A 24,324-nucleotide genomic window follows, 5' to 3' on the forward strand; every position below is an offset into this window, starting at 1 on the left:
ACCTGGATAAGTCATCACCCCAGCATTCGCTGGACAGGAATGAGGAAATGAGAAATCGTCTCCAAAGGCAGAAGAACCAGGTGATGGTCAATGGCATAGGACGTGGAAGGCAACGGGGAAACCACCACATTAAAGAACTACGGTTATCCCAAGTATCAGCAGTAAACCATGTCAGTATCTTCTGTAAAATTTTCCAGAGATAAAATAGTCCCCCAATCGGATCTCTGGGTGGGGACTGCAAAGGATACAGACAATGTGAAGGAAAAGAATTCCAATTTTAACATAGCCACTTGGAATGTGAGAACACTCGAACGACTGGAAACCGATATCCTAGGCATATCAGAGATGAGATGGCCCCAGCCAGGTGATTTCTGGTCTGGAGAATACAGTCATTCATTCACACCGGAACTGACCAAGATAGACCAGGAATGGGAAGAGTTGGAATAATTTTGAGGAAAAACTATGGCTCATGTGTCAAGGGAAATGTGCAATATAGCTCTCGAACAATACCAGTCAAACTTGAAACTAAACCAAAGGACACTATGATAATACAAATATACATGCCCACATCCAAAGAAGAAGATGCAGTCATTGACAAAATATATGAAGAAATAAGTAATGCAATGAGAAATGTTAAGGGAGATGAAAACCTGATTGCCATGGGGGACTGGAACGCGATTGTGGGTGAAGAACCGGAGGAAGGAATTGTTGGCAAATATGGACTTGGAAGAAGGAATGAAGGAGGAGATTGGCTTATCGAGTTCTGCTCGAGGAAACAATTAGTTGTTGCAAACACACTTTTCCAACATCAAAAACGAAGAAGATACACATGGAAGGCCCCTGGAGACCTGAGGAGACAACAGATTGATTACATTCTAGTGAAAGCATGTTTTAGGTACCAGCTAAAAGATTGCAGGAGCTATCCATCTGCAGACATAGGCAGTGATCTTAACCTGGTACTGATGAAAAGTTCATTGAGATCCAAATATTTGAAGAAGAAGCCAGTAAAACTTAAATTGGAACTAGAAAAACTGAAAACTGAGGGACTGGCAAAGCGCTATGCTCATGAAACAGATAACCTAGCTAAGATTTTTCAACATGTTGGAGTAAATGAAGAGTGGGATCAAATTAAATCTGGTATATACAAAGCAGCAGAGAAAAGATAGTTGGAAGAACTGAACCAAAAAACAAGAGGAAACAGATTACAGCAGATATTATTGAGCTTATAGAAAAGAGGAGATTATACAAAAATGCAACTGATGAACAAGGAAAAGTTGAATACAGAAGACTAAGGAATTTAGTTAATAGAGAAGCTAGGAAAGCAAAAGAAAATTTTCTTGAAGAAATGTGCAAAGAAGTGGAAGAAAATATGCAAAACGGAAGAACTGATTTAGCCTACAGAACAGTAAATCAATTTTTTAACAAACGTAAAACAGTCTCAGGCACAATAAAAAATAAAGAGGGGATAATGCTGTTTGGTTAAGACATGGTGAAAAGATGGAAAGAATACATAGAGGAGTTGTATGCTGGAACACCTCTTTTGGAGGAAGTAATAGGAAGAGAAGAGCAAGTAGACGAAGACAAGGGAGATAAGATTCTGCAAGAAGAATTTGACAAGAGCTCTAAAAGAACTACGGGACAACAAAGCAACAGGTAATGATGACATCGCTGCAGAACTAATAAAGAATGCTGGTGACAGCATGAAAATGATGCTGCTTAAACTGATTAGGTCCATCTATAACATAGGAGAGATATCGACAGACTTCCGGAAATGTATCGTTGTTCCTATACCAAAGAAGGCAGCAGCTACAAAATGCAAACAGTACCGAACTCTAAGCCTAACATCACGTGCATCAAAAATTCTCATAAAAATAGTTCTGAAGAGAATTGAAAAGAAGGTGGAAGATTTGCTGAGTGAAGACCAGTTTGGCTTCAGAAGGGGATTGGGAACAAGACAGGCGATTCTGACACTGAGACGCGTTATCGAAAAGCAATTACAGAAAAATTAACCAACTTATATTGCCTTTGTAGAGATGGAAAAGGCATTTGATAATGTTATCTGGCAAGAGATGTTCAGAGTGCTGAGGAAAAGTGGAATAAAGTACAAAGACATCCATGTGATACTCAGCTTCTATAAGATGATTATGTTTGGTTTGTGGGGCGCTCAACTGCGTGGTTATCAGCGCCCGTACAATTACCCAATCTTTGCTCAGTCCAATTTCGCCACTTTCCTGGATGATGATGAAATGATGAGGACAACACAAACACCCAGTCATCTCGAGGCAGGTGAAAATCCCTGACCCCGCCGGGAATCGAACCCGGGACCCCGTGCTCGGGAAGCGAGAACGCTACCGCGAGACCACGAGCGGCGGACTCAGCTTCTATAAGAATGAGGTGGCAGTGATTAGGAACTGTCATCATGAACAAGAAGCAAATATTAGAAAAGGGGTAAGGCAAGGATGTGATCTCTCTCCTCTTATATTCAATGCTTACATCCAGGAAGCTATACACCAAGTTCGAGAAACTACTGAGGTGGGGATCAAAATTGTTGGGCAGAAGATAGACATCTACATTATGCAGATGATATTGCTATAGTCACAGTGACAAAAGAAGATCTAGAGGATGTCCTCAAAGCAACGGAAAAAATTCTATGTCATCAGTATGGAATGAAATGTCGTGTGACGACGGCCTCCCATTGGGTAGACCGTTCGCCTGGTGCAAGTCTTCCGATTTGACGCCACTTCGGCGACTTGCGTGTTGATAGGGATGAAATGATGATGATTAGGACAACACAACACCCAGTCCCTGAGCGGAGAAAATCTCCAACCCAGCCGGGAATCGAACCCGGGCCCTTTGGATTGACAGTCTGTCGCGCTGACCACTCAGCTACTGGGGGCGGACATCAGTATGGAATGAGAATAAACAAGAAAAAGACTGAAGTGATGGTATGCAGTACAGGAGCAGAATACGAACCTTTGAGAATAAGAATTGGAAGAGAGAAGCTGGAAGTGATAGAGGAATTTACTTACCTGGGAAGCAAAATCACAAGAGATGGTAGAAGCCAGAAAGAAATTGCAACCAGAATACAAAAGACCATAATTGCATTTAATCAGAGAAGGAACTTATCCACCAGCAACAACATCAGTCTGAAAATAAGGAAACGTATCATGAAAGGTTTCGTTTGGAGTGTGGCCCTATACGGATGTGAAACTTGGACGATTGGAAGAGAAGAGAGAAGACGGCTAGAGGCCCTGCAGATGTGGTGCTATAGAAGGATGATGAAGATCAGCTGAAGAGACAAAGTAACAAATGAAGAGGTGCTTAGAAGAGTACAGGAAACTATATCTCTGTGGAGGCACATCCAAACAAGAAGAGACAAACTTGTAGGCCACATCCTACAACACAACAACATCATTGGAACAATAGCAGAAGGAGCTACTGAGGGAAGGAATCAGCGGGGCCGACCAAGGATATCATACATGCAACAGATCACGAATGACATTGGATGTAAGACATGCATGGAAATGAAGAGGAAGGCAGACAGAAGAGAGGAATGGTGCTCTGCTGCAAACCAACCTCAAGGTTGAACACTAAAAGAAGAAGAAATTCCACCTACTTTAAGATAATAATGTGTTCCGCTTGAAAGTAAGTTCAGTGTCTTAATCAATGCACCACTTAAGTGCAGTTCAGGCATCTGGAGAAATTTTCTGTTATCAGCAGTCTGTAATGGTTCACAGAAGCCTGAGCAATAAAGTAGCAGCCAATAAAACAGCACAGGCAAATAATTTGTAATTTCTTTGGATGCAATATCTCTTATAGCTAGGTAGGAACGGAATAGAAGATGGAGTGCAATAGATATAGTCATCATACAGGACACAGAGAGTAATTTGTATACACTAAAATAAAATTATTTCTTCTGGACAACTCATTGTTCTAATATATAAGCAAAGATGATCTAACTTACCAAACGAAAGCGTTGGTATGTTGATAGAGACGCTAACAAACACAAACGCAAAATTCATGCTTTCGCAACCAACGGTTGCTTCATCAGGAGAGAGGGAAGGAGAGGGAAAGACGAAAGGATGTGGTTTTAAGGGAGAGGGTAAGGAGTCATTCCAATCCCGGGAGCGGAAAGACTTACCTTAGGGGGAAAAAGGGACAGGTATACACACACATATCCATCCGCACATATCCAGACACAAGCAGACATTATAAAGGCAAAGAGTTTGGGCAGAGATGTCAGTCGAGGCAGAAGTACAGAGGCAAAGATGTTGTTGAATGACAGGTGAGGTATGAGTGGTGGCAACTTGAAATTAGCGGAGGTTGAGGCCTGGCGGGTAACGGGAAGAGAGGATATACCGAAGGGCAAGTTCCCATCTCCGGAGTTCTGACAGGTTGGTGTTAGTGGGGAGTATCCAGATAACCCGGACGGTGTAACACTGTGCCAAGATGTGCTGGCCGTGCACCAAGGCATGTTTAGCAACAGGGTGATCCTCATTACCAACAAACACAGTCTGCCTGTGTCCATTCATGCGAATGGACAGTTTGTTGCTGGTCATTCCCACATAGAAAGCTTCACAGTGTAGGCAGGTCAGTTGGTAAATCACGTGGGTGCTTTCACAGGCGGCTGTCTTTGATTGTGTACACCTTCCGGGTTACAGGACTGGAGTAGGTGGTGGTGGGAGGGTGCATGGGACAGGTTTTACACCGGGGGCAGTTACGAGGGTAGGAGCCAGAGGGTAGGGATGGTGGTTTGGGGATTTCATAGGGATGAACTAAGAGGTTACGAAGGTTAGGTGGATGGCGGAAAGACACTCTTGGTGGAGTGGGGAGGATTTCATGAAGGATGATGTCATTTCAGTGCAGAATTTGAGGAAGTCGTATCCCTGCTGGAGAGCCACATTCAGAGTCTGATCCAGTCCCGGAAAGTATCCTGTCACAAGTGGGGCACTTCTGGGGTTCTTCTGTGGGAGGTTCTGGGTTTGAGGGGATGAGGAAGTGGCTCTGGTTATTTGCTTCTGTACCAGGTCGGGAGGGTAGTTGTGGGATGCGAAAGCTGTTTTCAGGTTGTTGGTGTAATGGTTCAGGAATTCAGGACTGGAGCAGATTCGTTTACCACGAAGACCTAGGCTGTAGGGAAGGGACCGTTTGATATGGAATGGGTGGCAGCTGTCATAATGGAGGTACTGTTGCTTGTTGGTGGGTTTGATGTGGACGGATGTGTGAAGCTGGCCATTGGACAGATGGAGGTCAACGTCAAGGAAAGTGGCATGGGATTTGGAGTAGGACCAGGTGAATCGGATGGAACCAAAGGAGTTGAGGTTGGACAGGAAATTCTGGAGTAGTTCTTCACTGTGAGTCCAGATTATGAAGATGTCATCAATAAATCTGTACCAAACTTTGGGTTGGCAAGTCTGGGTAACCAAGAAGGTTTCCGCTAAGTGACCCATAAATAGGTTGGCGTATGAGGGGGCCATCCTGGTACCCATGGCTGTTCCCTTTAATTGTTGGTATGTCTGGGCTTCGAAAGTGAAGAAGTTGTGAGTCAGGATGAAGCTGGCTAAGTTAATGAGGAAAGAGGTTTTAGGTAGCGTGGCAGGTGATCGGCGTGAAAGGAAGTGCTCCATCGCAGCGAGGCCCTGGACGTGCGGAATATTTGTGTATAAAGAAGTGCCATCAATGGTTACAAGAATGGTTTCTGGGGGTAACAGATTGCGTAAGGTCAGTTGGTAAATCACGTGGGTGCTTTCACACGTGGCTCTGCCTTTGATCGTGTACACCTTCCCTACCCTCTGGCTGCTACCCTCGTAGCTGCCCCCGGTGTAGAACCTGTCCCATGCACCCTCCCACCACCACCTACTCCAGTCCTGTAACCCGGAAGGTGTACACAATCAAAGGCAGAGCCACGTGATTTACCAACTGACCTGCCTACACTGTGAAGCTTTCTATGTGGGCATGACCAGCAACAAACTGTCCATTCGCATGAATGGACACAGGCAGACTGTGTTTGTTGGTAATGAGGATCACCCTGTTGCTAAACATGCCTTGGTGCACGGCCAGCACATCTTGGCACAGTGTTACACCGTCCGGGTTATCTGGATACTCCCCACTAACACCAACCTGTCAGAACTCCGGAGATGGGAACTTGCCCTTCAGTATATCCTCTCTTCTCGTTACCCGCCAGGCCTCAACCTCCGCTAATTTCAAGTTGCCACCGCTCATACCTCACCTGTCATTCAACAACATCTTTGCCTTTGTACTTCTGCCTCAACTGACATCTCTGCCCAAACTCTTTGCCTTTACAAATGTCTGCTTGTGTCTGTGCATGTGCGGATGGATATGTGTGTGTATGCGAGTGTATACCTGTCCTTTTTTCCCCCTAAGGTAAGTCTTTCCGCTCCCGGGATTGGAATGACTCCTTACCCTCTCCCTTAAAACCCACAACCTTTCGTCTTTCCCTCTCCTTCCCTCTTTCCTGATGAAGCAACCGTTGGTTGCGAAAGCTTGAATTTTGTGTGTATGTTTATGTGTCTATCAACCTGCCAGCACTTTCATTTGGTAAGTCACATCATCTTTGTTTTTAGATATACATATTCACTATGTTTGCAATATTTTAAAAATTTAGACGGGCGGCTCTAGCTTGATCTAGTTTTGATGTCTCACAGATTGAACGCGACCAGGAACTGCATGCAATCGCTAACCAAGAGGCCACTGCCTAGCGAAATCATTACAGAAGACGAACAGGAATAGGCAGACAGAGTCAATGCTCTTGCACCGGCACCCCCAATTAATCCCCTCCACTGTCGTACCGTCGTGTTGGCAACAATTAAATTAAACTATGCAAGCTTTTACTCGCACATGCACTGTTTCAGTTTAGCTTTCTATTTACTTGTACACAGTTGAACGTGTTTATGACATGAAGTGTGTAACATGTTGTGCACCATGCCGCCAGAAAAAGAAACGCCGGTTCATGGATAGCTGACCATCCTGGAACATTTACATATGACAGAATTGTTTTATGTTGTTGAGTTTGTGAGAGAAACATTAAATGCAAAAAAAGTTTCAAATAGGCCAGCATGTCCAGACAAGTCTTCATATTGCAGGAATGCAGATGAATGGATCACGACAACTTCTGACAACAGCAAGTTGCAATAGCAGGGATTTGTCCGAAGTCAACCAAAAGAGTTGCTTTAACATGGATCTACATGAAGTATTCACTGCAAGCAATATTCCTCTTCATAAACTTACAAATCCTATCCTCAAAGGCTTCCTGCACAAATATTGCTTAAATCCAAATATACCAGATGAATCAACATTTTGTAAAAATTACATACTAACAATGTACGTAAATATTCTAGAAGAAATACACAATGAATTCCAGGATGGCATTATCTGGATTTCAGTTGACAAAACTACAGACACTTGGCCTGTTAAATTGGAACTTTAATTATTGGTGCTTTAAAAGAAGAGCCTCCTTCTTCCTATTTAGCAGCCAGTAAAGAACTTGAAAATTTAAATGATTCTATGATCACCAGATTTGTGAAAAAGGGTGTTAGAAAAATATTTCCAGAATCTTCTGCAGATGAAAGGGTGTTTGCGTTTATTTCAGATGCTGCTCCCTATATGATCAAAGCAGGAAAAGCCCTCCCCTCTGAGTGTTTTATCCCAATTTGATTCATGTGACATGCTTTGCTCTTGGAGTACATCGCCTTGCTGAAGAAGTACATTCCACATTTGTAAATGTAAATAAACTGATTTCCTCCACAAAGAAAGTATCTTTAAAAGCACCTGCTCACACCAAGAGCTACAAAGAAAAACTACTAAATGTGCCTTTACCTCCTGAACCAGTAGTAATCCATTGGGGTATGTGGGTCGAAGCTGTATTTTTTTTTTTTTACAAATGAACATTTTGAGGGCATTAGAGGAGTAGTAAACAATTTCAATAGTGCAAAGGCTTTGGGAGTTTGCCAGTGCAAGGTGGTTTTTAATGATTCTGGTACTAAAAAAGTACTGCTGTGTTTAGCACTCATTTTTCCCATATAACTGCAAGTATTACAAAGCTTGAAACTCAAGGTTTGGCATTGAATGAATCTATTCAGTTAATGAATAAAACTATTGTAGTGAAGTCCTCATTGCCGGAGATATTCCCAAGAAAACTTAAAGAAAAATTTGAAAACATTTTAAATAATAATCCAGGCTTTGAACCACTGTGCCAAATTGATAGTTTTATTAGTGGATCGGGTGAACTTTTACCATAAACAATAAATGAACTAACATAGCACCCAAATTCAAATACTGTCTAGTTACTTCAGTTGATGTAGAACTGTCCTTTTTTGCTTATAAAAATGTTTTGATGATCAAAGACACAATCTTACTACTGAACATCTGGAACAGTACTTGGTCGCTCATGCTTACTATAGTAGGAAAAAGTAAAATAAATTGTAAATGATGCTTTGGTCCAATAGTACTAACTAATAGTTAATGCTGTTCCAATAATCCATAATTATATGTTGTTTTTTAAACCCAGTATTATGGAGTTTTTGAGCATGCCCCTCTGCATGTGATATAACTCGAAGTTGGCCCTGTACATATCAACTGTTTCACTGCAACTCACTTGCATCGCATGCTCTTGTTACTGACAACAATAGCAAAGAAGGAACAATTCTTTAAACACAGTATGTGTCCCCATTTTACAAGTTTTTAGAAAATAATCCCAGAAAGGCCCCCTTCTTAACCTCTACCAGAAAATATTTAGAAAATGGTATCGGCATTCTAAATGTACCAATTTTTCGCTTGGCCGGCACTCTTCCTCATAACTGATATGCACAGGTTTACAAATTTGAGATATAATGCATGCAGTAACTATGATCTTTTTATCATCATCATCTTCTTTCCTTTCTCAGACCTTAGGTCTGGTTAAAAATGGAAAGTGACGCGGACCTTGATCAAGCGTGACTTCCTTTTAATTGTACGGTATATGTTATATTGCATTTAGGAACTTTCGGGTAATTGAACATGTATCAATAGTTACGGATTTCTGTAATTGTATATATAAGTTTGGATATAGCTGTATTGCATTGATGTACTGGTGGATATTGTGTGGTATGACTCCTGTAGTTGATAGTATAATTGGTATAATGTCAACTTTATCCTGATGCCACATGTCCTTGACTTCCTCAGCCAGTTGGATGTATTTTTCAATTTTTTCTCCTGTTTTCTTTTGTATATTTGTTGTATTGTGTATGGGTATTTTGATTAGTTGTGTTAATTTCTTCTTTTTATTGGTGAGTATGATGTCAGGTTTGTTATGTGGTGTTGTTTTATCTGTTATAATGGTTCTGTTCCAGTATAATTTGTATTCATCATTCTCCAGTACATTTTGTGGTGCATACTTGTATGTGGGAACGTGTTGTTTTATAAGTTTATGTTGTAAGGCAAGCTGTTGATGTATTATTTTTGCTACATTGTCATGTCTTCTGGGGTATTCTGTATTTGCTAGTATTGTACATCCACTTGTGATGTGATCTACTGTTTCTATTTGTTGTTTGCAAAAGTCTGCATTTATCTGTTGTGGTATTGGGATCTTTAATAATATATGCTGTAATATCTGGTGTTTATTGTTTGATCCTGTATTGCAATCATGAATCCTCCCGTCGCACTGTATATATTGCCTTTTCTTAGATATGTGTTGGATGCGTCTTGATCGATGTGTGGCTGTGTTAGATGATACGGGTGCTTGCCATGTAGTGTTTTCTTTTTCCAATTTACTTTCTTCGTATCTGTTGATGTTATGTGATCTAAAGGGTTGTAGAAGTGGTTATGAAATTGTAATGGTGTAGCCGATGTATTTATATGAGTGATTGCTTTGTGTATTTTGCTAGTTTCTGCTCGCTCTATAAAGAATTTTCTTAAATTGGCTACCTGTCCATAATGTAGGTTTTTTATGTCGATAAATCACCTTCCTCCTTCCTTTCTGCTTAATGTGAATCTTTCTGTTGCTGAATGTACGTGATGTATTCTATATTTGTGGCACTGTGATCGTGCAAGTGTATTGAGTGCTTCTAGGTCTGTGTTACTCCATTTCACTACTCCAAATGAGTAGGTCAATATTGGTATAGTATAAGTATTTATAGCTTTTGTCTTGTTTCTTGCTGTCAATTCTGTTTTCAGTATTTTTGTTAGTCTTGTTCTATATTTTTCTTTTAGTTCTTCTTTAATATTTGTATTATCTATTCGTATTTTTTGTCTGTATCCTAGATATTTATAGGCATCTGTTTTTCCATCGCTCCTATGGAGTCACTGTGGTGATTCAATATGTAATCTTGTTTAGTGCGTTTTCCCTTGACTATGTTATTTTTCTTACATTTGTCTGTCCCAAAAGCCATATTTATATCATTGCTGAATACTTCTGTTATCTTTAGTAATTGGTTGAGTTGTTGATTGGTTGCTGCCAGTAGTTTTAGATCATCCATGTATAGCAAATGTGTGTTTTTGTGTGGGTATGTTCCAGTAATATTATATCCATAATTTGTATTATTTAGCATGTTGGATAGTGGGTTCAGAGCAAGACAGAACCAGAAAGGACTTAATGAATCTCCTTGGTATATTCCACGCTTAATCTGTATTGGCTGTGATGTGATATTATTACAGTTTGTTTGGATATTAAGTGTGGTTTTCCAGTTTTTCATAACTATGTTTAGGAACTGTATCAATTTAGGATCTACTTTGTATATTTCCAATATCTGTAGTAACCATGAGTGGGGTACACTATCAAAAGCTTTTTGGTAATCAATGTATGCGTAGTGTAGTGACCTTTGTTTAGTTTTAGCTTGATATGTCACCTCTGTATCTATTATCAGTTGCTCTTTACATCCTCGTGCTCCTTTGCAGCAGCCTTTTTGTTCTTCATTTATAATTTTGTTCTGTGTTGTATGTGTCATTAATTTCTGTGTAATGACTGAAGTTAATATTTTGTAGATTGTTGGTAGGCATGTTATGGGGCGATATTTAGCTGGGTTTGCTGTGTCTGCTTGATCTTTAGGTTTCAGATAGGTTATTCCATGTGTAAGTGTATCAGGGAATGTGTATGGGTCTGCAATGTAACTGTTAAATAATTTAGTTAGATGTGAATGTGTTGAGGTGAACTTCTTTAGTCAGAAATTTGCTATTTTATCATTTCCAGGGGCTTTCCAATTGTGCGTAGAATTAATTGCTCGGGTGACTTCATGTTGCAAAATCATCACTTCAGGCATTTGTGGTATCATCTTGTATGAGTCTGTTTCTGCTTGTATCCACTGTGTATGCCTGTTATGTTGTACCGGGATTGACCATATGTTGCTCCAGATGTGTTCCATGTCTGTTATGTTTGGTGGATTGTCTATTTTAATGTGTGTGTTATCTATTGTCTGGTAAAATTTCTTTTGGTTTGTGTTGAATGTTTGGTTTTGTTTCCTTCTATTTTCACTTTTTTTATATCTTCTAAGTCATTTACCCAATGCTTGTAATTTCTGCTTCTTTTCATCTAATTGCTCTATTGCTTCTTGTTGTGACATTTTACCTAACCTTTTTCGTTTTTTGTCTGATATTTCATTTCTTATAAATTGTGTTAGCTGTCCGATGTCTTTTCTCAGTTTTTCTATTCTGATCTGTAGCCTGTGTTGCCATGCTGGTTTTGTGGGTTTCTTCTTTGTGTTGGTTGGTTCTGATTTCTGCCTAGTGTGTATATTTAGTGTAGTGAGTGCTTCTACATAAACCAGTAGTTTTAACTCTTCCATAGTTGTGTTTTCATTTATTTTGTTGTGTATGATTGTGTTGATAGTTGTTATTGTTTCGACTTGTGGGTTATTTGGTGATATATGCAAGAATGGTCTAATGTCTGTATTTGTGTCTTTGTATTCTATATATGTCAGGTGAAATTTCTCTTCTATATCTAACATGTGTGTCACTTCGTGTTCTATTTGTGCTTGTTCTGGTGGCTGTCTTAAGATTTCGTTTTCCTCTGATTGTTTAATTGATGCGTGTTGGTCTTTGTTTGTTTGCTCTGGGATGTTTGAGTCCTTTACTTGGATGTTTGAGTCCATTACTGTATTTTCCTCTTCTTCTAACTGCACATTATTTTGTTCCAGTATTTGTTGTACTTGTTGTTTGATGTTTTCTAATTCTGACTGGGGTATCCTGTTATTTTTTATTATTACACGTATCTGATCAGCTAGTCGTTTTTCTGTTAAAAATTTTAATTCCGGGTATCTGGTAACAAATGTTGTGTATACTTGTGATCTGTATCCAGTTGTGTTGGTTCCTAGGTTTGTTGCTTGGTAATAACAGAACATGAGGTGTCGATTAACTTCATCTGACCATCTCATCCTCTGTCTGTTTTCCTTCTAGGGTGGTTGCAGGAAGCATATCCTGCAAAACACCTCTATTTGGATTTAAATCATTTTCCAGTTGGCTAGCAGTGTCGTTACCATTGTGGACGGGCATAGGGTTCAAGCGTCGTCCCCGACCATGACGGCGCTTGTCCGAGGCTTCTTTAGTTCTGTCCTGAACCAACTAATCACACTAAAAGGGGGGTTAGCCCTATTAGTGGTTTGTTCTTTTCGTCGCCTTTTACGACTGGCAGAACATACCGGAGGCCTATTATTTTCCCGGGCCTCCACAGGGTTTATTATTATTATTATTAGATCCCGCATATTTTGACACTTTTCATGCATTTTAAAGTATTTTGCATGCAAATTTTAAGTTTTTTTATAATGCATATAATCCAGTCTCTACTAATAACACATACACACCCTGTAAATTAACTTGTTACACATCATTCGATAAAAGAATCATCCAAATGATCTATGGAACATGTATCTGACTGACTAAAAGAATAATGTTGGAAATCTGACAGGTACACATCACACTGTAAAGGACAAAAATCTTTCATTGCAAATCAATACAGCTTGGGGTAATTTTAATTATATAATACTTGAGATACTTCTGAGGAAAGAAGAAAGATTAGAATTTCACAACCCATTGACAATGAAGTCACAAGAAACAAAGTACAACCTAAGTTTGGGGTGGGGAATCAGCTAGAACTTTTTCAAAGGAAATTACACAACTTAAGGAAATCATATAAAACCTAAATCAAATGTCCAAATCGAGATTTGAACTGCCATCACCACAAATTCCAGTCCAGCACCTTACCTAATGTGCCACCATTTTACGAGGGTTGTTTTTTAAGTAAGGGCCCTTTTTATTTTTAAAAAAAGATACAAATACTTTTGTAAAAAAACTTTTATTTTCTGATTCTACACACTTTTACCTATTTTTCTACATAGTTGCCTTGTTTATTTAAGCACTTGTCATACCATACAACTAAGTTTTTAATTCCCTCTTCAAAGAATTCAGCCGCCCACTCCGACAGCCAAGAGTTCACGGCCGCTTTCACTTCATCGTCGTCATTGAAGCGCTGCCTGCCACGATGGTGTTTCAGGTACCGGAAAAGGTGAAAATCACTAGGAGCCAGGTCGGGGCTGTATGATGCATGGTCAAAAACTTCCCAGCCAAAAGAATCAATCAAATCCAGAGTCTTTTGAGAGGTGTGAGGCCTAACGTTATCGTGCAGGAGCAAAACTCCTTTCCCAGCATGCCGCGCCTTTTGTTTTGAATTGCTCTGCGGAGCTTCTTTAGAGTTGCACAGTAGGCATCTGAGTTGATTGTCGTTCCTCGTGGCATAAAGTCAACTAGCAAAACATCGCGCTGGTCCCAGAACACAGTTGCCATAATCTTGCGCTTTGACAGCGTCTGTTTGGCTTTGACCTTGATGGGTGAGGTTGTGTGTCGCCATTCCATCGATTGTCGCTTGCTTTCGGGAGTGATATGGGATACCCATGTTTCATCTCCAGTGACAATTTGACTCAACATGTCATCCCCTTCTTCCTCGTAATGAATCAAAAAGTCCAATGAAGTGGCAAATCTCTTCCCTTTGTAGTCCTCTGAGGAGTCGGGGTACCCACCAAGAACACAGTTTCTTAAAGTTTAGGTTTTCAGACACAATTTTGTACAAAACCGATCTTGAAACTTGTGGAAATTCCAAAGAAAGAGTGGAAATTGTGAATCTTCTATCCTCACGAATCTTTGTTTCGACTGCAGCCACCAAATCATCAGTGATCACAGAGTGCCGGCCTGAGCGTTCTTCATCATGGAAGTTTTGACGGCCATTTTTAAACTCTCTAACCCATTGATGCACTTTACCTTCACTCATTGCATTCAAGCCATAAACTTCTGTTAACTGACGATGAATCTCTGCAGCTGGTAGGCTTCTCGCGGTAAAAAACGTATCACTGACCGTATCTCACACACGGCGGGCGATTCAAAAATCGTAAACATTATAAAGTAGCACAGCGATGCGTATACATCAGCTACAGAGCTGCAACTTGCATCAGTGTGAACGGGAAGAATGCTGGCAACTGGCGCGGTGGCTTGTTGCGGCGTCCGCACGAACTACGGGACTATACGCGCGAACGGCCCTTACTTAAAAAACAACCCTCGTACATATAAGATATTTTTGAGTAGCTGCCTGTATATCCATAATCACGGAATGTGAGATGTAGTTTCTTCCCTCCATTTGAGGTGTCAAGTTAGATTCAAATGGTAAAATTGTTATTGCATATGTTACATAAGTGGATAATCAGAAATGATCAATACCAATTTTCTGACTCACAACCAAACTGTTACCTTCCACCCAAAACTTGACCTCAGACTATGCTACAGATTGGTGTCATTACAACCTACTTTGCAAAAACTAATGCTGGCACAAAAGAGTATCACCAGGGTTTGGTTCTCTTTCTGTTTGCAAATGCCAAATCATTAAGTTACGAGATGAAGCCAAGATCCAATATTGAAAGGTTCAGTTCAACTGCATACGAAAGAAGACAGTATACCACTACAGTGCCTCTGCACAACCAGTATGCTAGACATCAACAAAGTTGCATCAGTCAGAATATAAAAAGAGATATTTGAAAATATTTACATATAAATGTTACTACGGTTCCAATTTTGTGTGATACAGAGCAACAACTCTTGACACCAAGCCCACTTGTTACTTATACTGTAATATTGTAACTTTTTAAATTTCAAGTAGGAATCTACTGTTATTTTGTATGACATACCTCTCTCTAGCTCACAGGAGAACATTGAACTTATTGCTCTTGAAAATGGTAAAAATTGTAAAAATTCATAAGCCTTACCGTCCCAATGCTGCACGTTTCAGTTGCTTACATCTGTATAGCGAGTCACCAAATTTCAGCAGGCGTACATAATCCTTTGCAACGCTGGAAAAAAAAACAAAAACTTTTGTACTGAATGCAGGCATCCAAGTAGTTACATAAAAACGAAAAATTAAAGCATTTGTTTGGAAGCCTATTAGCATACATTTACTAACCCACAATGTTCGAAACCATCTAAAACTGATTGAAATTCACCACTTTCAAAGGAACCAAACAAACTAAAAAAAATTTTCATATTCTAAACAAAATAAGTATGTTCAAACCCTGTAGATAATACATCTTCAAACACGTATCGCCTACAATTCACATATGACAATGAGTGAGGGGGGATGATGAGTGCATGCAACATGTTAATGGAGAGCGAGTAATGGAACTCATCAAGTGCAGAGAAGAAATAAACTACAGAGGGGGGGGCGGGGGGGTGACTCTCCTTAACATCCAAAAAATTAAAAAATTAAAAAAAATCATAAGTGTGGGTACAAGGAAGTTTTGAGTGCCAAGGCCTAGAGGAATTAGGGGATATGATTTTACCAAAGCGGCAATACAGACATTTTGATGGGTATTTTGGTGGAAGCAAATCTCCCCTGCATACTTTCCTCTAACTGACAAGAAGGGAAAATAATGAGTATGGGAAGAACAATCATCACAAGTGGCAAACAGCAAGCTAAAACCAATGAAGACAAGTAACAGTGTGCTTTAGGGTGATGTCGAGTTGGTGTTTCCATCTTATGCATGAAATGGAAACAACAACTTGGCATAAAACCCATAAGTACACTATTAAATGATCATAGTGAAAACGCTTGACAGATAAAATAAAGCCAACTATTTAACTGTGACTTATGTAATTCTAATTACATGGATGGAAGGAAGTGACCTTTACAATAGGCCATGAAGGGACCTCTCATACACTCAATATTTATTGTACAATACTCAGTACTGCACAATAATACTGACTAGCAAAGAGCAGTTCATGCAATATATTGAAGGTGAGTGCAGAGCTTTAAAAATATTTACGCTCACTCCATACACTGTACTTTGCAAAGGTGGTATCCTGCGATAAGAGATACTTCCTGTCGAGACTTCATGATATACGGACATGAACAACTGGTATGAATATTAATACATCATGAAAGACAGATGAACGAAATCATCTGTTGAAGTGCATTTAGGTGAGTAGTTTGATTACATATTTAATAGATCTTCAGTAATTGGGTATAGAAACATTCACTAAATCCTTTAAGTGCAGGGAAATGGCACTACCACTGCTTCTTTGTTCATTTCAGAAGCCTCAATTATTTATAGCAGAAATAAATACCTACCTGCCTACCTACTTACCCAACCACTCACCCACCCTCTACAATGGTGTATCTTACTTTCTTCGGGTTTACTGATCACTTCCAGCATTGTGGAAAGTGAAATCTGACAAGTATATGAACAGACTCAGAAAATGCTGCAAGTTCTCTTAGCATCATGTAGTATGGTCATGGTTTTTTCAGCCTATTAGTGTGACTGTGTGTAGAACACCTTCCAAGCCACTTTTTCACCCATTGTCACTTCCCTTTGTTTTTCTTTTTGCAGCATTTAGTGATTGCATTTGCAATACACACAAATTCCAAATTGCCAAGTGCCGACAAGTTTGCTACAAATGCAGAGTTCTAACTGACATACCCCAAGCAAAAATAATGTGCCATAGTATCGTACCTTTTTGGCCTCCCACTTTCAGACAATGTGTTGACAGTACTATTGTTCAATAAACATTAAGCATGTGAGGGCCCCTTTATCATCTGACAATTACCTCCTTAGAAAAGAGGACTCACCAGTTGCAAATCCTATCTATCTTTTCCAGTGGTGTCTCCTATTTGCTGACAAGAGAGCATCCGTTAGATTTCTACAAAGACCAGGCATCAATAAGAGGGCAGATTTAAATTCAAAAGTGTGTGGCCAACTCATCTTTTTTCATTAAGTGCAAGAGAATAGGCAAAGAAAGAAACAGCACTGGTGAGTGAAAAGCACAAGTTGGGGGAGACAGATGCACCTGTGGGAATATAGCACTGGTATTAATGTTTCTGCTTGACTATCAGGCATCTCCATTATATTGCACATACCAGTATACTCTTAGTGTGTAATTCTATAAAAGAAATTTTTGCTGCTCTATTTGTTTAACTTCTTATTCTCATTACTCTTTTAATTGTCTCACCTCACAAGTTATTCTAGGAAATTATAAATAAAAGCTAATCTTACTTGTCAATAAGATGACGCGCCATATTCAGCTGACCCAGTGCCAATTTGTAATGATCTTTGTCATAGAGAACATTCATAAGATCAGCATAAAAAGGATGAATATCCTGAAAAATAAAACAAAAACAACTAACTGATAAAGATACGGGTCTGCAAAATTTTACATGTTATGGTGCTGGAATAGATCTCCCAACAAAGCAACAGTATTTAATACAGTATAAAAAAACAATGAGTGGGCTGAATGTAGCTCACATTTATGTCTCAGTGCTGAATGTGAGAGGATGCATAAGAAACTACTTAGAATCACCCTGGAAAGAACTGATGTAATGTACAGCTAATGACCATTTACAACTGACTAAATCATTTCAATCCAAAATGAAGTGTATATTCATCATAGCAGATTGTCCTAAACTGAATGATTTTGGGCAGTACTTATCATAATGGCCATTCTCATCCAATGCATTATGGGAAATACACCAGTTTTATTGCAAACCATGACAAAAATATTACGTATCACCAATGAAGAATAACAAGGCAAAAAATATTGCTTAACACCAGTGAAGAATAACACAAATATTGCGCAAGTCAAAAAATAGCAGACTCCCATGCTTTCCCCCTGACGGCTTTCCTGTAGATCATAGCTCCACTTGCAGGAGATACCAAAGAACATTACATGCCACATGTTGCAAATGGGCTACAATATAGCTGACAATCACAGAAACTACGCAATATATATTACTTATATCAAACACCGACTTGAACCCTGTTTCTACCATTAGAAACCATGCATACCAATATCACATAATTATTTAGCTTTGACAAAATTTATTTAAATCTGTAGTAGATCTTTACCATGTACAGAATAATTTACAGGATAAATTAAATAATAATAGGCGCTACCCAAAATATACGAGAATTTCACTGTAAAAATTGGTAAACTGTACTGACGTCCTCCGTCATCTCGGGCATGTATGCAATGATCTCAGTACTGTTCGCATTTTTGGAAGCACTCCTGGAAACCAGTAGAGTGAAGGGTGTGCAGGACTCATTGTGATTCCACTTGGATGTCTTCACTTGGGTCAAAACGTCGCCCTTTCAAGGCAATTTTCATCTTTGGGAACAGGCGGAAGTCTCACAGGACTAGGTCTGGAGGAACTACTTCACGATGAACAAAGTGTGTGCATGTGAATTGTCACTGTATAACCAACCAGCCTTTCTTTTTCCACAACTCCAGCCATTTGCACAAAACATTTTCCCTGAGTCACTTCAAAACTGCGCAGTAAAACTACCCATCAGCAGTCTGACCAAGTGGAACAAACTCTTTACGCACCGTTCCTCAAATGTTGAAACAAATGATCGCCACTGACATCATGTTGCTGCAAAGTTGTCAAGCCTTTTTTGGCCTCTGAGAAGATTGCATTTTCTATTGTGATGACAGCTGCTTTGTTTCAGGGTCATAAAACCAATATAACCAAGATTCATCACCAGTTATTACTCTGGATAAGAATTTTGGACACTCTTCCACTCTTTGTTGCAGCTCAGTGCACATCTGAATCCTGAGGTTTCACTGGTTGATACTGAAAAGGCAAGAGACAAACTTTGCTGCAATTCATCTCATGTTCAGTTCATTGGCTAGCATTTGTTGACAAGTACCATATGACAGCCGAAGTCTGTTACAAACATAGTGAATTGTCTGCATTTGGTCTTCGTGAATCAGCTCATGCACATTCATGATATTTCTGGTGTTGTGCATGAGTCACCCAGAGTGTTTGTCATCTTTCACAGATTCTCAGCCTTCCCAGCCTTCCTTGAAGCGCTTGAACCACTCAAATGTTCTTGCACGACTTGGTGCACTCTCACTAAATGCCTCTGTCAGCAAGTGTGGGTTTCAGCTGCAGATTGAAACAGAATTTGATGCCAAGCCATTGCTCATTCATGTGATCCATTTTACAATTCCCAGAAGCACTGAAACACATTGTGACATGCACCACTACAATGTACAACTGCATGCTCCAAAGATGACACAACTTTATGCTACAGTAGCTAAGACAAGTCCTCAAGACATCTAGCAGCAGAATATCGTACTGCTACTAGTTCGACAAGTACAATAAAATTTTTAGCTATTTTGACACACACACACACACACACACACACACACACACACACACACACACAAAATCACTGTGAGGCTTAACTGCAGCACAAGAAAATGTTTACATGTAATAAGAGAGTATCCAATAATAGGTGAATGGTGGATGTTACACACAATACAATTATCTTTATCTCAAAACATACCACAAAAATTTGTGAAATTGTTCTATACTACACACTAACTCATTAGAACAGTTAACTTCATGTTACTTTACAGTTTACTTCTCTCTTCTCCTCCTCTTTCTTTAAGTTCGTCTGCTTGCAGGTAACATGTTACTGCTTATTTCATTCTACTATATGCAGTTTGCATAAAAAGCCACCTCAAATACATACTCTGACAGTATGTCATTGTTATGTTCCATTGCTTGGTTTGTGTATTTTGACATGTTAGTTTTATGGCTATGCTAGTTGGCCATGATTGCCACTCTTAATGTCTAAAGCAATTGACACCATAATCCGCATCCAATTTCTGACTTTTGACCAACCCAATGGACTCCTAACTACCATGGGAACCTTACAAGTTCACCAGTACTATACTGCCACTGCAGCAACAGCACCAACACAATGATTGGACAGCAACAGCAAGCACACCTACATCCTGTGGGGGTGGCCTGGCCCTAGGTGTTGCCCACTTGCTGCACAGACATTCACAGGCCAGCTACGACCACAACAGAGTCTGGGTAGCAGGCTGTTATAGCAAGAACAAACACGATATATGGAACACAATATTTTGCAGAGAAATACATAAGATACAATTTGCATATAGCATTGAATACATTTACTGGACAACAATGATACAGCATAAAGAATACGCTGACCACTAATTTGCAATCGCTTAAATAATGCTGTTCCTTTGGTGTCTCATCAGAGTGCGCCATGGGGCTAACCCAAGTGGCTTCTATGAGCAGCCCTGTGAACTGTATGGACGCGTGCTCTCTCTAAATCACAAGAGTGAAGGTATATTACACCTTGGCACAATGACAGTAATAACAAAATTGCTTGTTATTGCTGGGAACACAGGATGCCTCCACCGCAAGTGTTACTCTTGCCGGTAGGCGGCATTCCAACGAACTACTGTATTGCACAGACAGTGCAAGACTATTTCCCTCCGCAACTCACATTCATTACAACAGTCCATACTGTATATCTCAACTTCAGCAATACTTAGACCTGTGCATGGACCCCAAAGAGTTAGTGATCATCAGGAGTTACAATGGACAATTATGCTGACCACTCCTTCATTCAGAGTATATTCCCGACCAACATCAACCATAGGCAGATCTTATCACAGAGGACACTGAATTTTGACATACCAATTTCATCTGCTTCAACTAACGACATATATTTGACCTACGGACATATTATAAATCTCACTCTTCATATAAATATATAATGCTTCGTAAGCCTCTCTTGTCTCCAAACATAAAAAAAACTAATTTACATATAAGAGAAAGTTGGCTTAAACGCCATTTCCACTCTCAACATGAACCGTAATACACGTCTTCTCTTCAACAAGGCTAAATACAAAAGTTTTTCTCAAGAGTACCTTCTCAACTGTTCTCGTTATCATAACAATGGTCACTGACACAAGTAGCACAGAATAACATAGAAGCTCCATGGTTCTTCCTTACACTTTCACTAAAACTTCCCACACACACACACACACACACACACGCACACACACAAGACATGTGATGCGTAGTAGGCAGGATTCTACCATTCCACACTCTCATTTAAAATATCGTGTTCGAGACGGCAGAAGGCCGAGTGGTTCTAGAATTTATACCGAAATTCTCAAATCACTACAGCCTCAGCCACATTTTGGGCTGGTCATACATGGTGATGCCACTAGGACCAGGCAGAAAAAGAGCAAAGCTGCTGTGAGAGTTACAAAGACAGAAACAGCTACATCCTTCAAATTGTGGACGAGAAGTAGAATGTAAGTGAGGCATTGCTACCACGTAATCTGGGAAGAGGAGGATCTGGCATTTGACAGGCTGGTGGGGAGAGACTTCTTTAAGGAAAATCAAGTCATAATCAATTATGCCATCAGGGGTAGGACAAAAGAAAGAGTATGAGCTACGCACATGCATGTATAGAAAAGAGGACATTTTGGAATAGGCAGACACTGCACAAAAGGCTCTAGAGGAACAAAGACAGAGCAAGAGAGTGAGCTCCACATAGAGCATGCACAGGAAAGAGAAGGTTATTTCATATAGTTTTGTGCATGAAGCAAAATGCATATAGAAAAGTGGAAGTCAAGAGAGAGAAAGAAAGAGAGAGAGAGAGAGAGAGAGAGAGAGAGAGAGAGAGAGAGAAAACTGTCAACTTACAGTACAACCAGGCAATCCCTATCACCAGACAGTAGCTGAACAAACTGAAAAAAATAGTATGAATTCGAAAACTAGGGGTGTGCAGATACATTAAGAATGGAGGAGAATGGAATGATAGCCTCTATCATTCAGAAACAGGAGATAAATGAGCATGTGGTGAAATTACCAGCAGGAAACCGCATAACGAATACAGAACACTATAAATAAGAATGTGTCAGTAGAATTTTTATGGCTGATAGAGGCAAAACTGGAGTGGGAATCATTCAGAGGGAGTTACATTGGTAAAGATAGGACACAGCTGAAGCACAAATAAGCAAGCTAAAAAATTATCCTTGTGAGGCATTTTCAATGTGGAAGAAACCACAATTTTTATTGAACTATGTATAATGGTGGGTACGATGTCAACCTGCTACCGGAAATGGAAGGCAGAATAATTAGTTTGTGACTACACACACTACAGCAAGCACATAAAGAGGAGTTGCAACAAGATATTAAAGAAAAATGTAAGAGGATGACGTCACTGTGCCAAAGGAAATTGGTTGGAACTCTCCATTGATAACGCTTCCAAAAGCAATTGATGGCACTGGAAAGTAAAAATGGCAAACAGTTGCTGACCACAGGCAACTAAATGACATCCCTCTAAACTCAGTTTATCCACTGCTGAGGATAGACAAAATTCTTGATCTTTGAAAGGCAAAATACTCCTGAACCTTCACTTTAGCAAAAGGCTTTTACTAGGTCTTATTAGATGAAAAAGATCAAGAAAAGATGGCTTTCAGTATGCCATATGGGCCATTACAATTACAAAAGAATTCTGATGTGCCTTAAAACATCTTCAAGTACATTTCGGAAATTGAAGAATACCATTTTGACAGGGCTACAAGGAGTCTACCTTTTCATTTACTTGGATGACATGATATTTGGCATCTCCTTCGAGGAACATAATGTGCAGCTGATAGAAGTGTTTGAATGGCAATCTAAAGGTACAAGATGACAAATGTGAATTTTTGTAAAAAGCAGTGTGCACTAAGAGTCCTGTTGGCCAGGAGTTAGAAGCTCTGGATCTGAAAGAGAAGCAGATCAGTCCACCAATACTACTGTACCCATACTCTGAAAAGGGCTTCATAATTACCGCAGATGCCAGTCAGATTCCTATTGGGGCCGTCTTAGGTAAAAGGAAACATCAGAAGCGACCTACCTGTCCTGTACACCTTGAGGGCACTGAATAAAACAGAAAGACAGTGCAGTACGACTGAGACAGAGGTGTTAACCAAGCAAAGACAGTGAAACTGTAACATGTGAAAACACGTGGCAGGTCCTAACACCAAGGACCCACAACGGGAGACAGCTGACGTGAAATCGGTGGGAGAAAAACTCTGCACAAAAAAGCTGGAATATTGAAACAGTATTGCAACCCTCCAGTGGGAGGCCACCAAGCCATAGAGAGAACCTATGAACAAATAAAATGGCACTAAGTATGGAGCAGTATGAAAGAGGATATAGAGAAATATAACTAGGAATGTGAGAGGTGTCAGAAGAATAAACTCACTAAGAACCATATAAAGATGCCTTTAAAGATCAGAAATTCTCCTGAACACGTATTTGAGAGGTGTGACATTTATTGAGTAGGTTCTTTGAACCAGATGAGCCAAGGTAACAAATAAATTAATACGTTTCAGGATGCGCAGACCAAGTTTAGGGCAGCTGAACCTATTTAACAGCACATCAGTGCAGGTGCAAGTCAAGAGAATTACGGTAACATACAAAATATTGTCAGCACTGTTAAGTGACACTGGAAGCAGTTTTATAAGCAAAGTCATAAAAAGAATATGCAAATTGTTGTAGACTTAGAAAATACAAGACTGACAGCTACCATCCTTCAAACAAAAGAAGCATTAGAGGGGTCGCATTGAACATTAACAGAGATGTTACAACATTATGTAAATACAAAGCAATCAGACTGGGACAGTTGGGTTCTGTATGTGGTTTTTGTGTACAATATGATACCACACACTACAACAGGATACATGCCACGTCAACTATTCTTTGGAAGACTGCGTGACATTCCTGGGATACTACAAAAAGATCCAGCTGGACTGATGTATAATTTTGATCATTATGTGGTAGAACTGAAGGAGTGCATGCAAGAGATGCACCAATGTGAGAGAGAACAGAATGTGTAATGCAAAACAAGGAATATTATCATAAAACACAGAATCCTACACAATTCTGTTTTGGTATTAAAGTTCTGTTGTTTGATGAAAGCATACAATATGGCAAATCATGTTAACTACAAAACAACAGAGAGGATAGTACACAGTAACATGAAT

General features: G+C 39.7%; 1 protein-coding gene across 1 annotated transcript in view; it reads right to left on the minus strand.

Annotated features, from left to right (window-relative positions):
• LOC126175682 (nucleolar GTP-binding protein 1) overlaps positions 1–24,324 on the minus strand; it is a 58,689-nt gene that overhangs the window by 24,803 nt on the left and 9,562 nt on the right. Inside the window, exons 3-4 of the mRNA XM_049922612.1 lie at positions 17,514–17,617; positions 15,234–15,317 (exon numbers count right to left, since the gene is read on the minus strand). Coding sequence (XP_049778569.1) covers positions 15,234–15,317; positions 17,514–17,617 — 188 coding nt within the window. The remainder of the gene's footprint in view (positions 1–15,233; positions 15,318–17,513; positions 17,618–24,324) is intronic.

This window comes from Schistocerca cancellata, chromosome 3, assembly GCF_023864275.1.
Source record: "Schistocerca cancellata isolate TAMUIC-IGC-003103 chromosome 3, iqSchCanc2.1, whole genome shotgun sequence".
In the NCBI taxonomy this organism is placed as follows: Eukaryota; Metazoa; Arthropoda; class Insecta; order Orthoptera; family Acrididae; genus Schistocerca; species Schistocerca cancellata.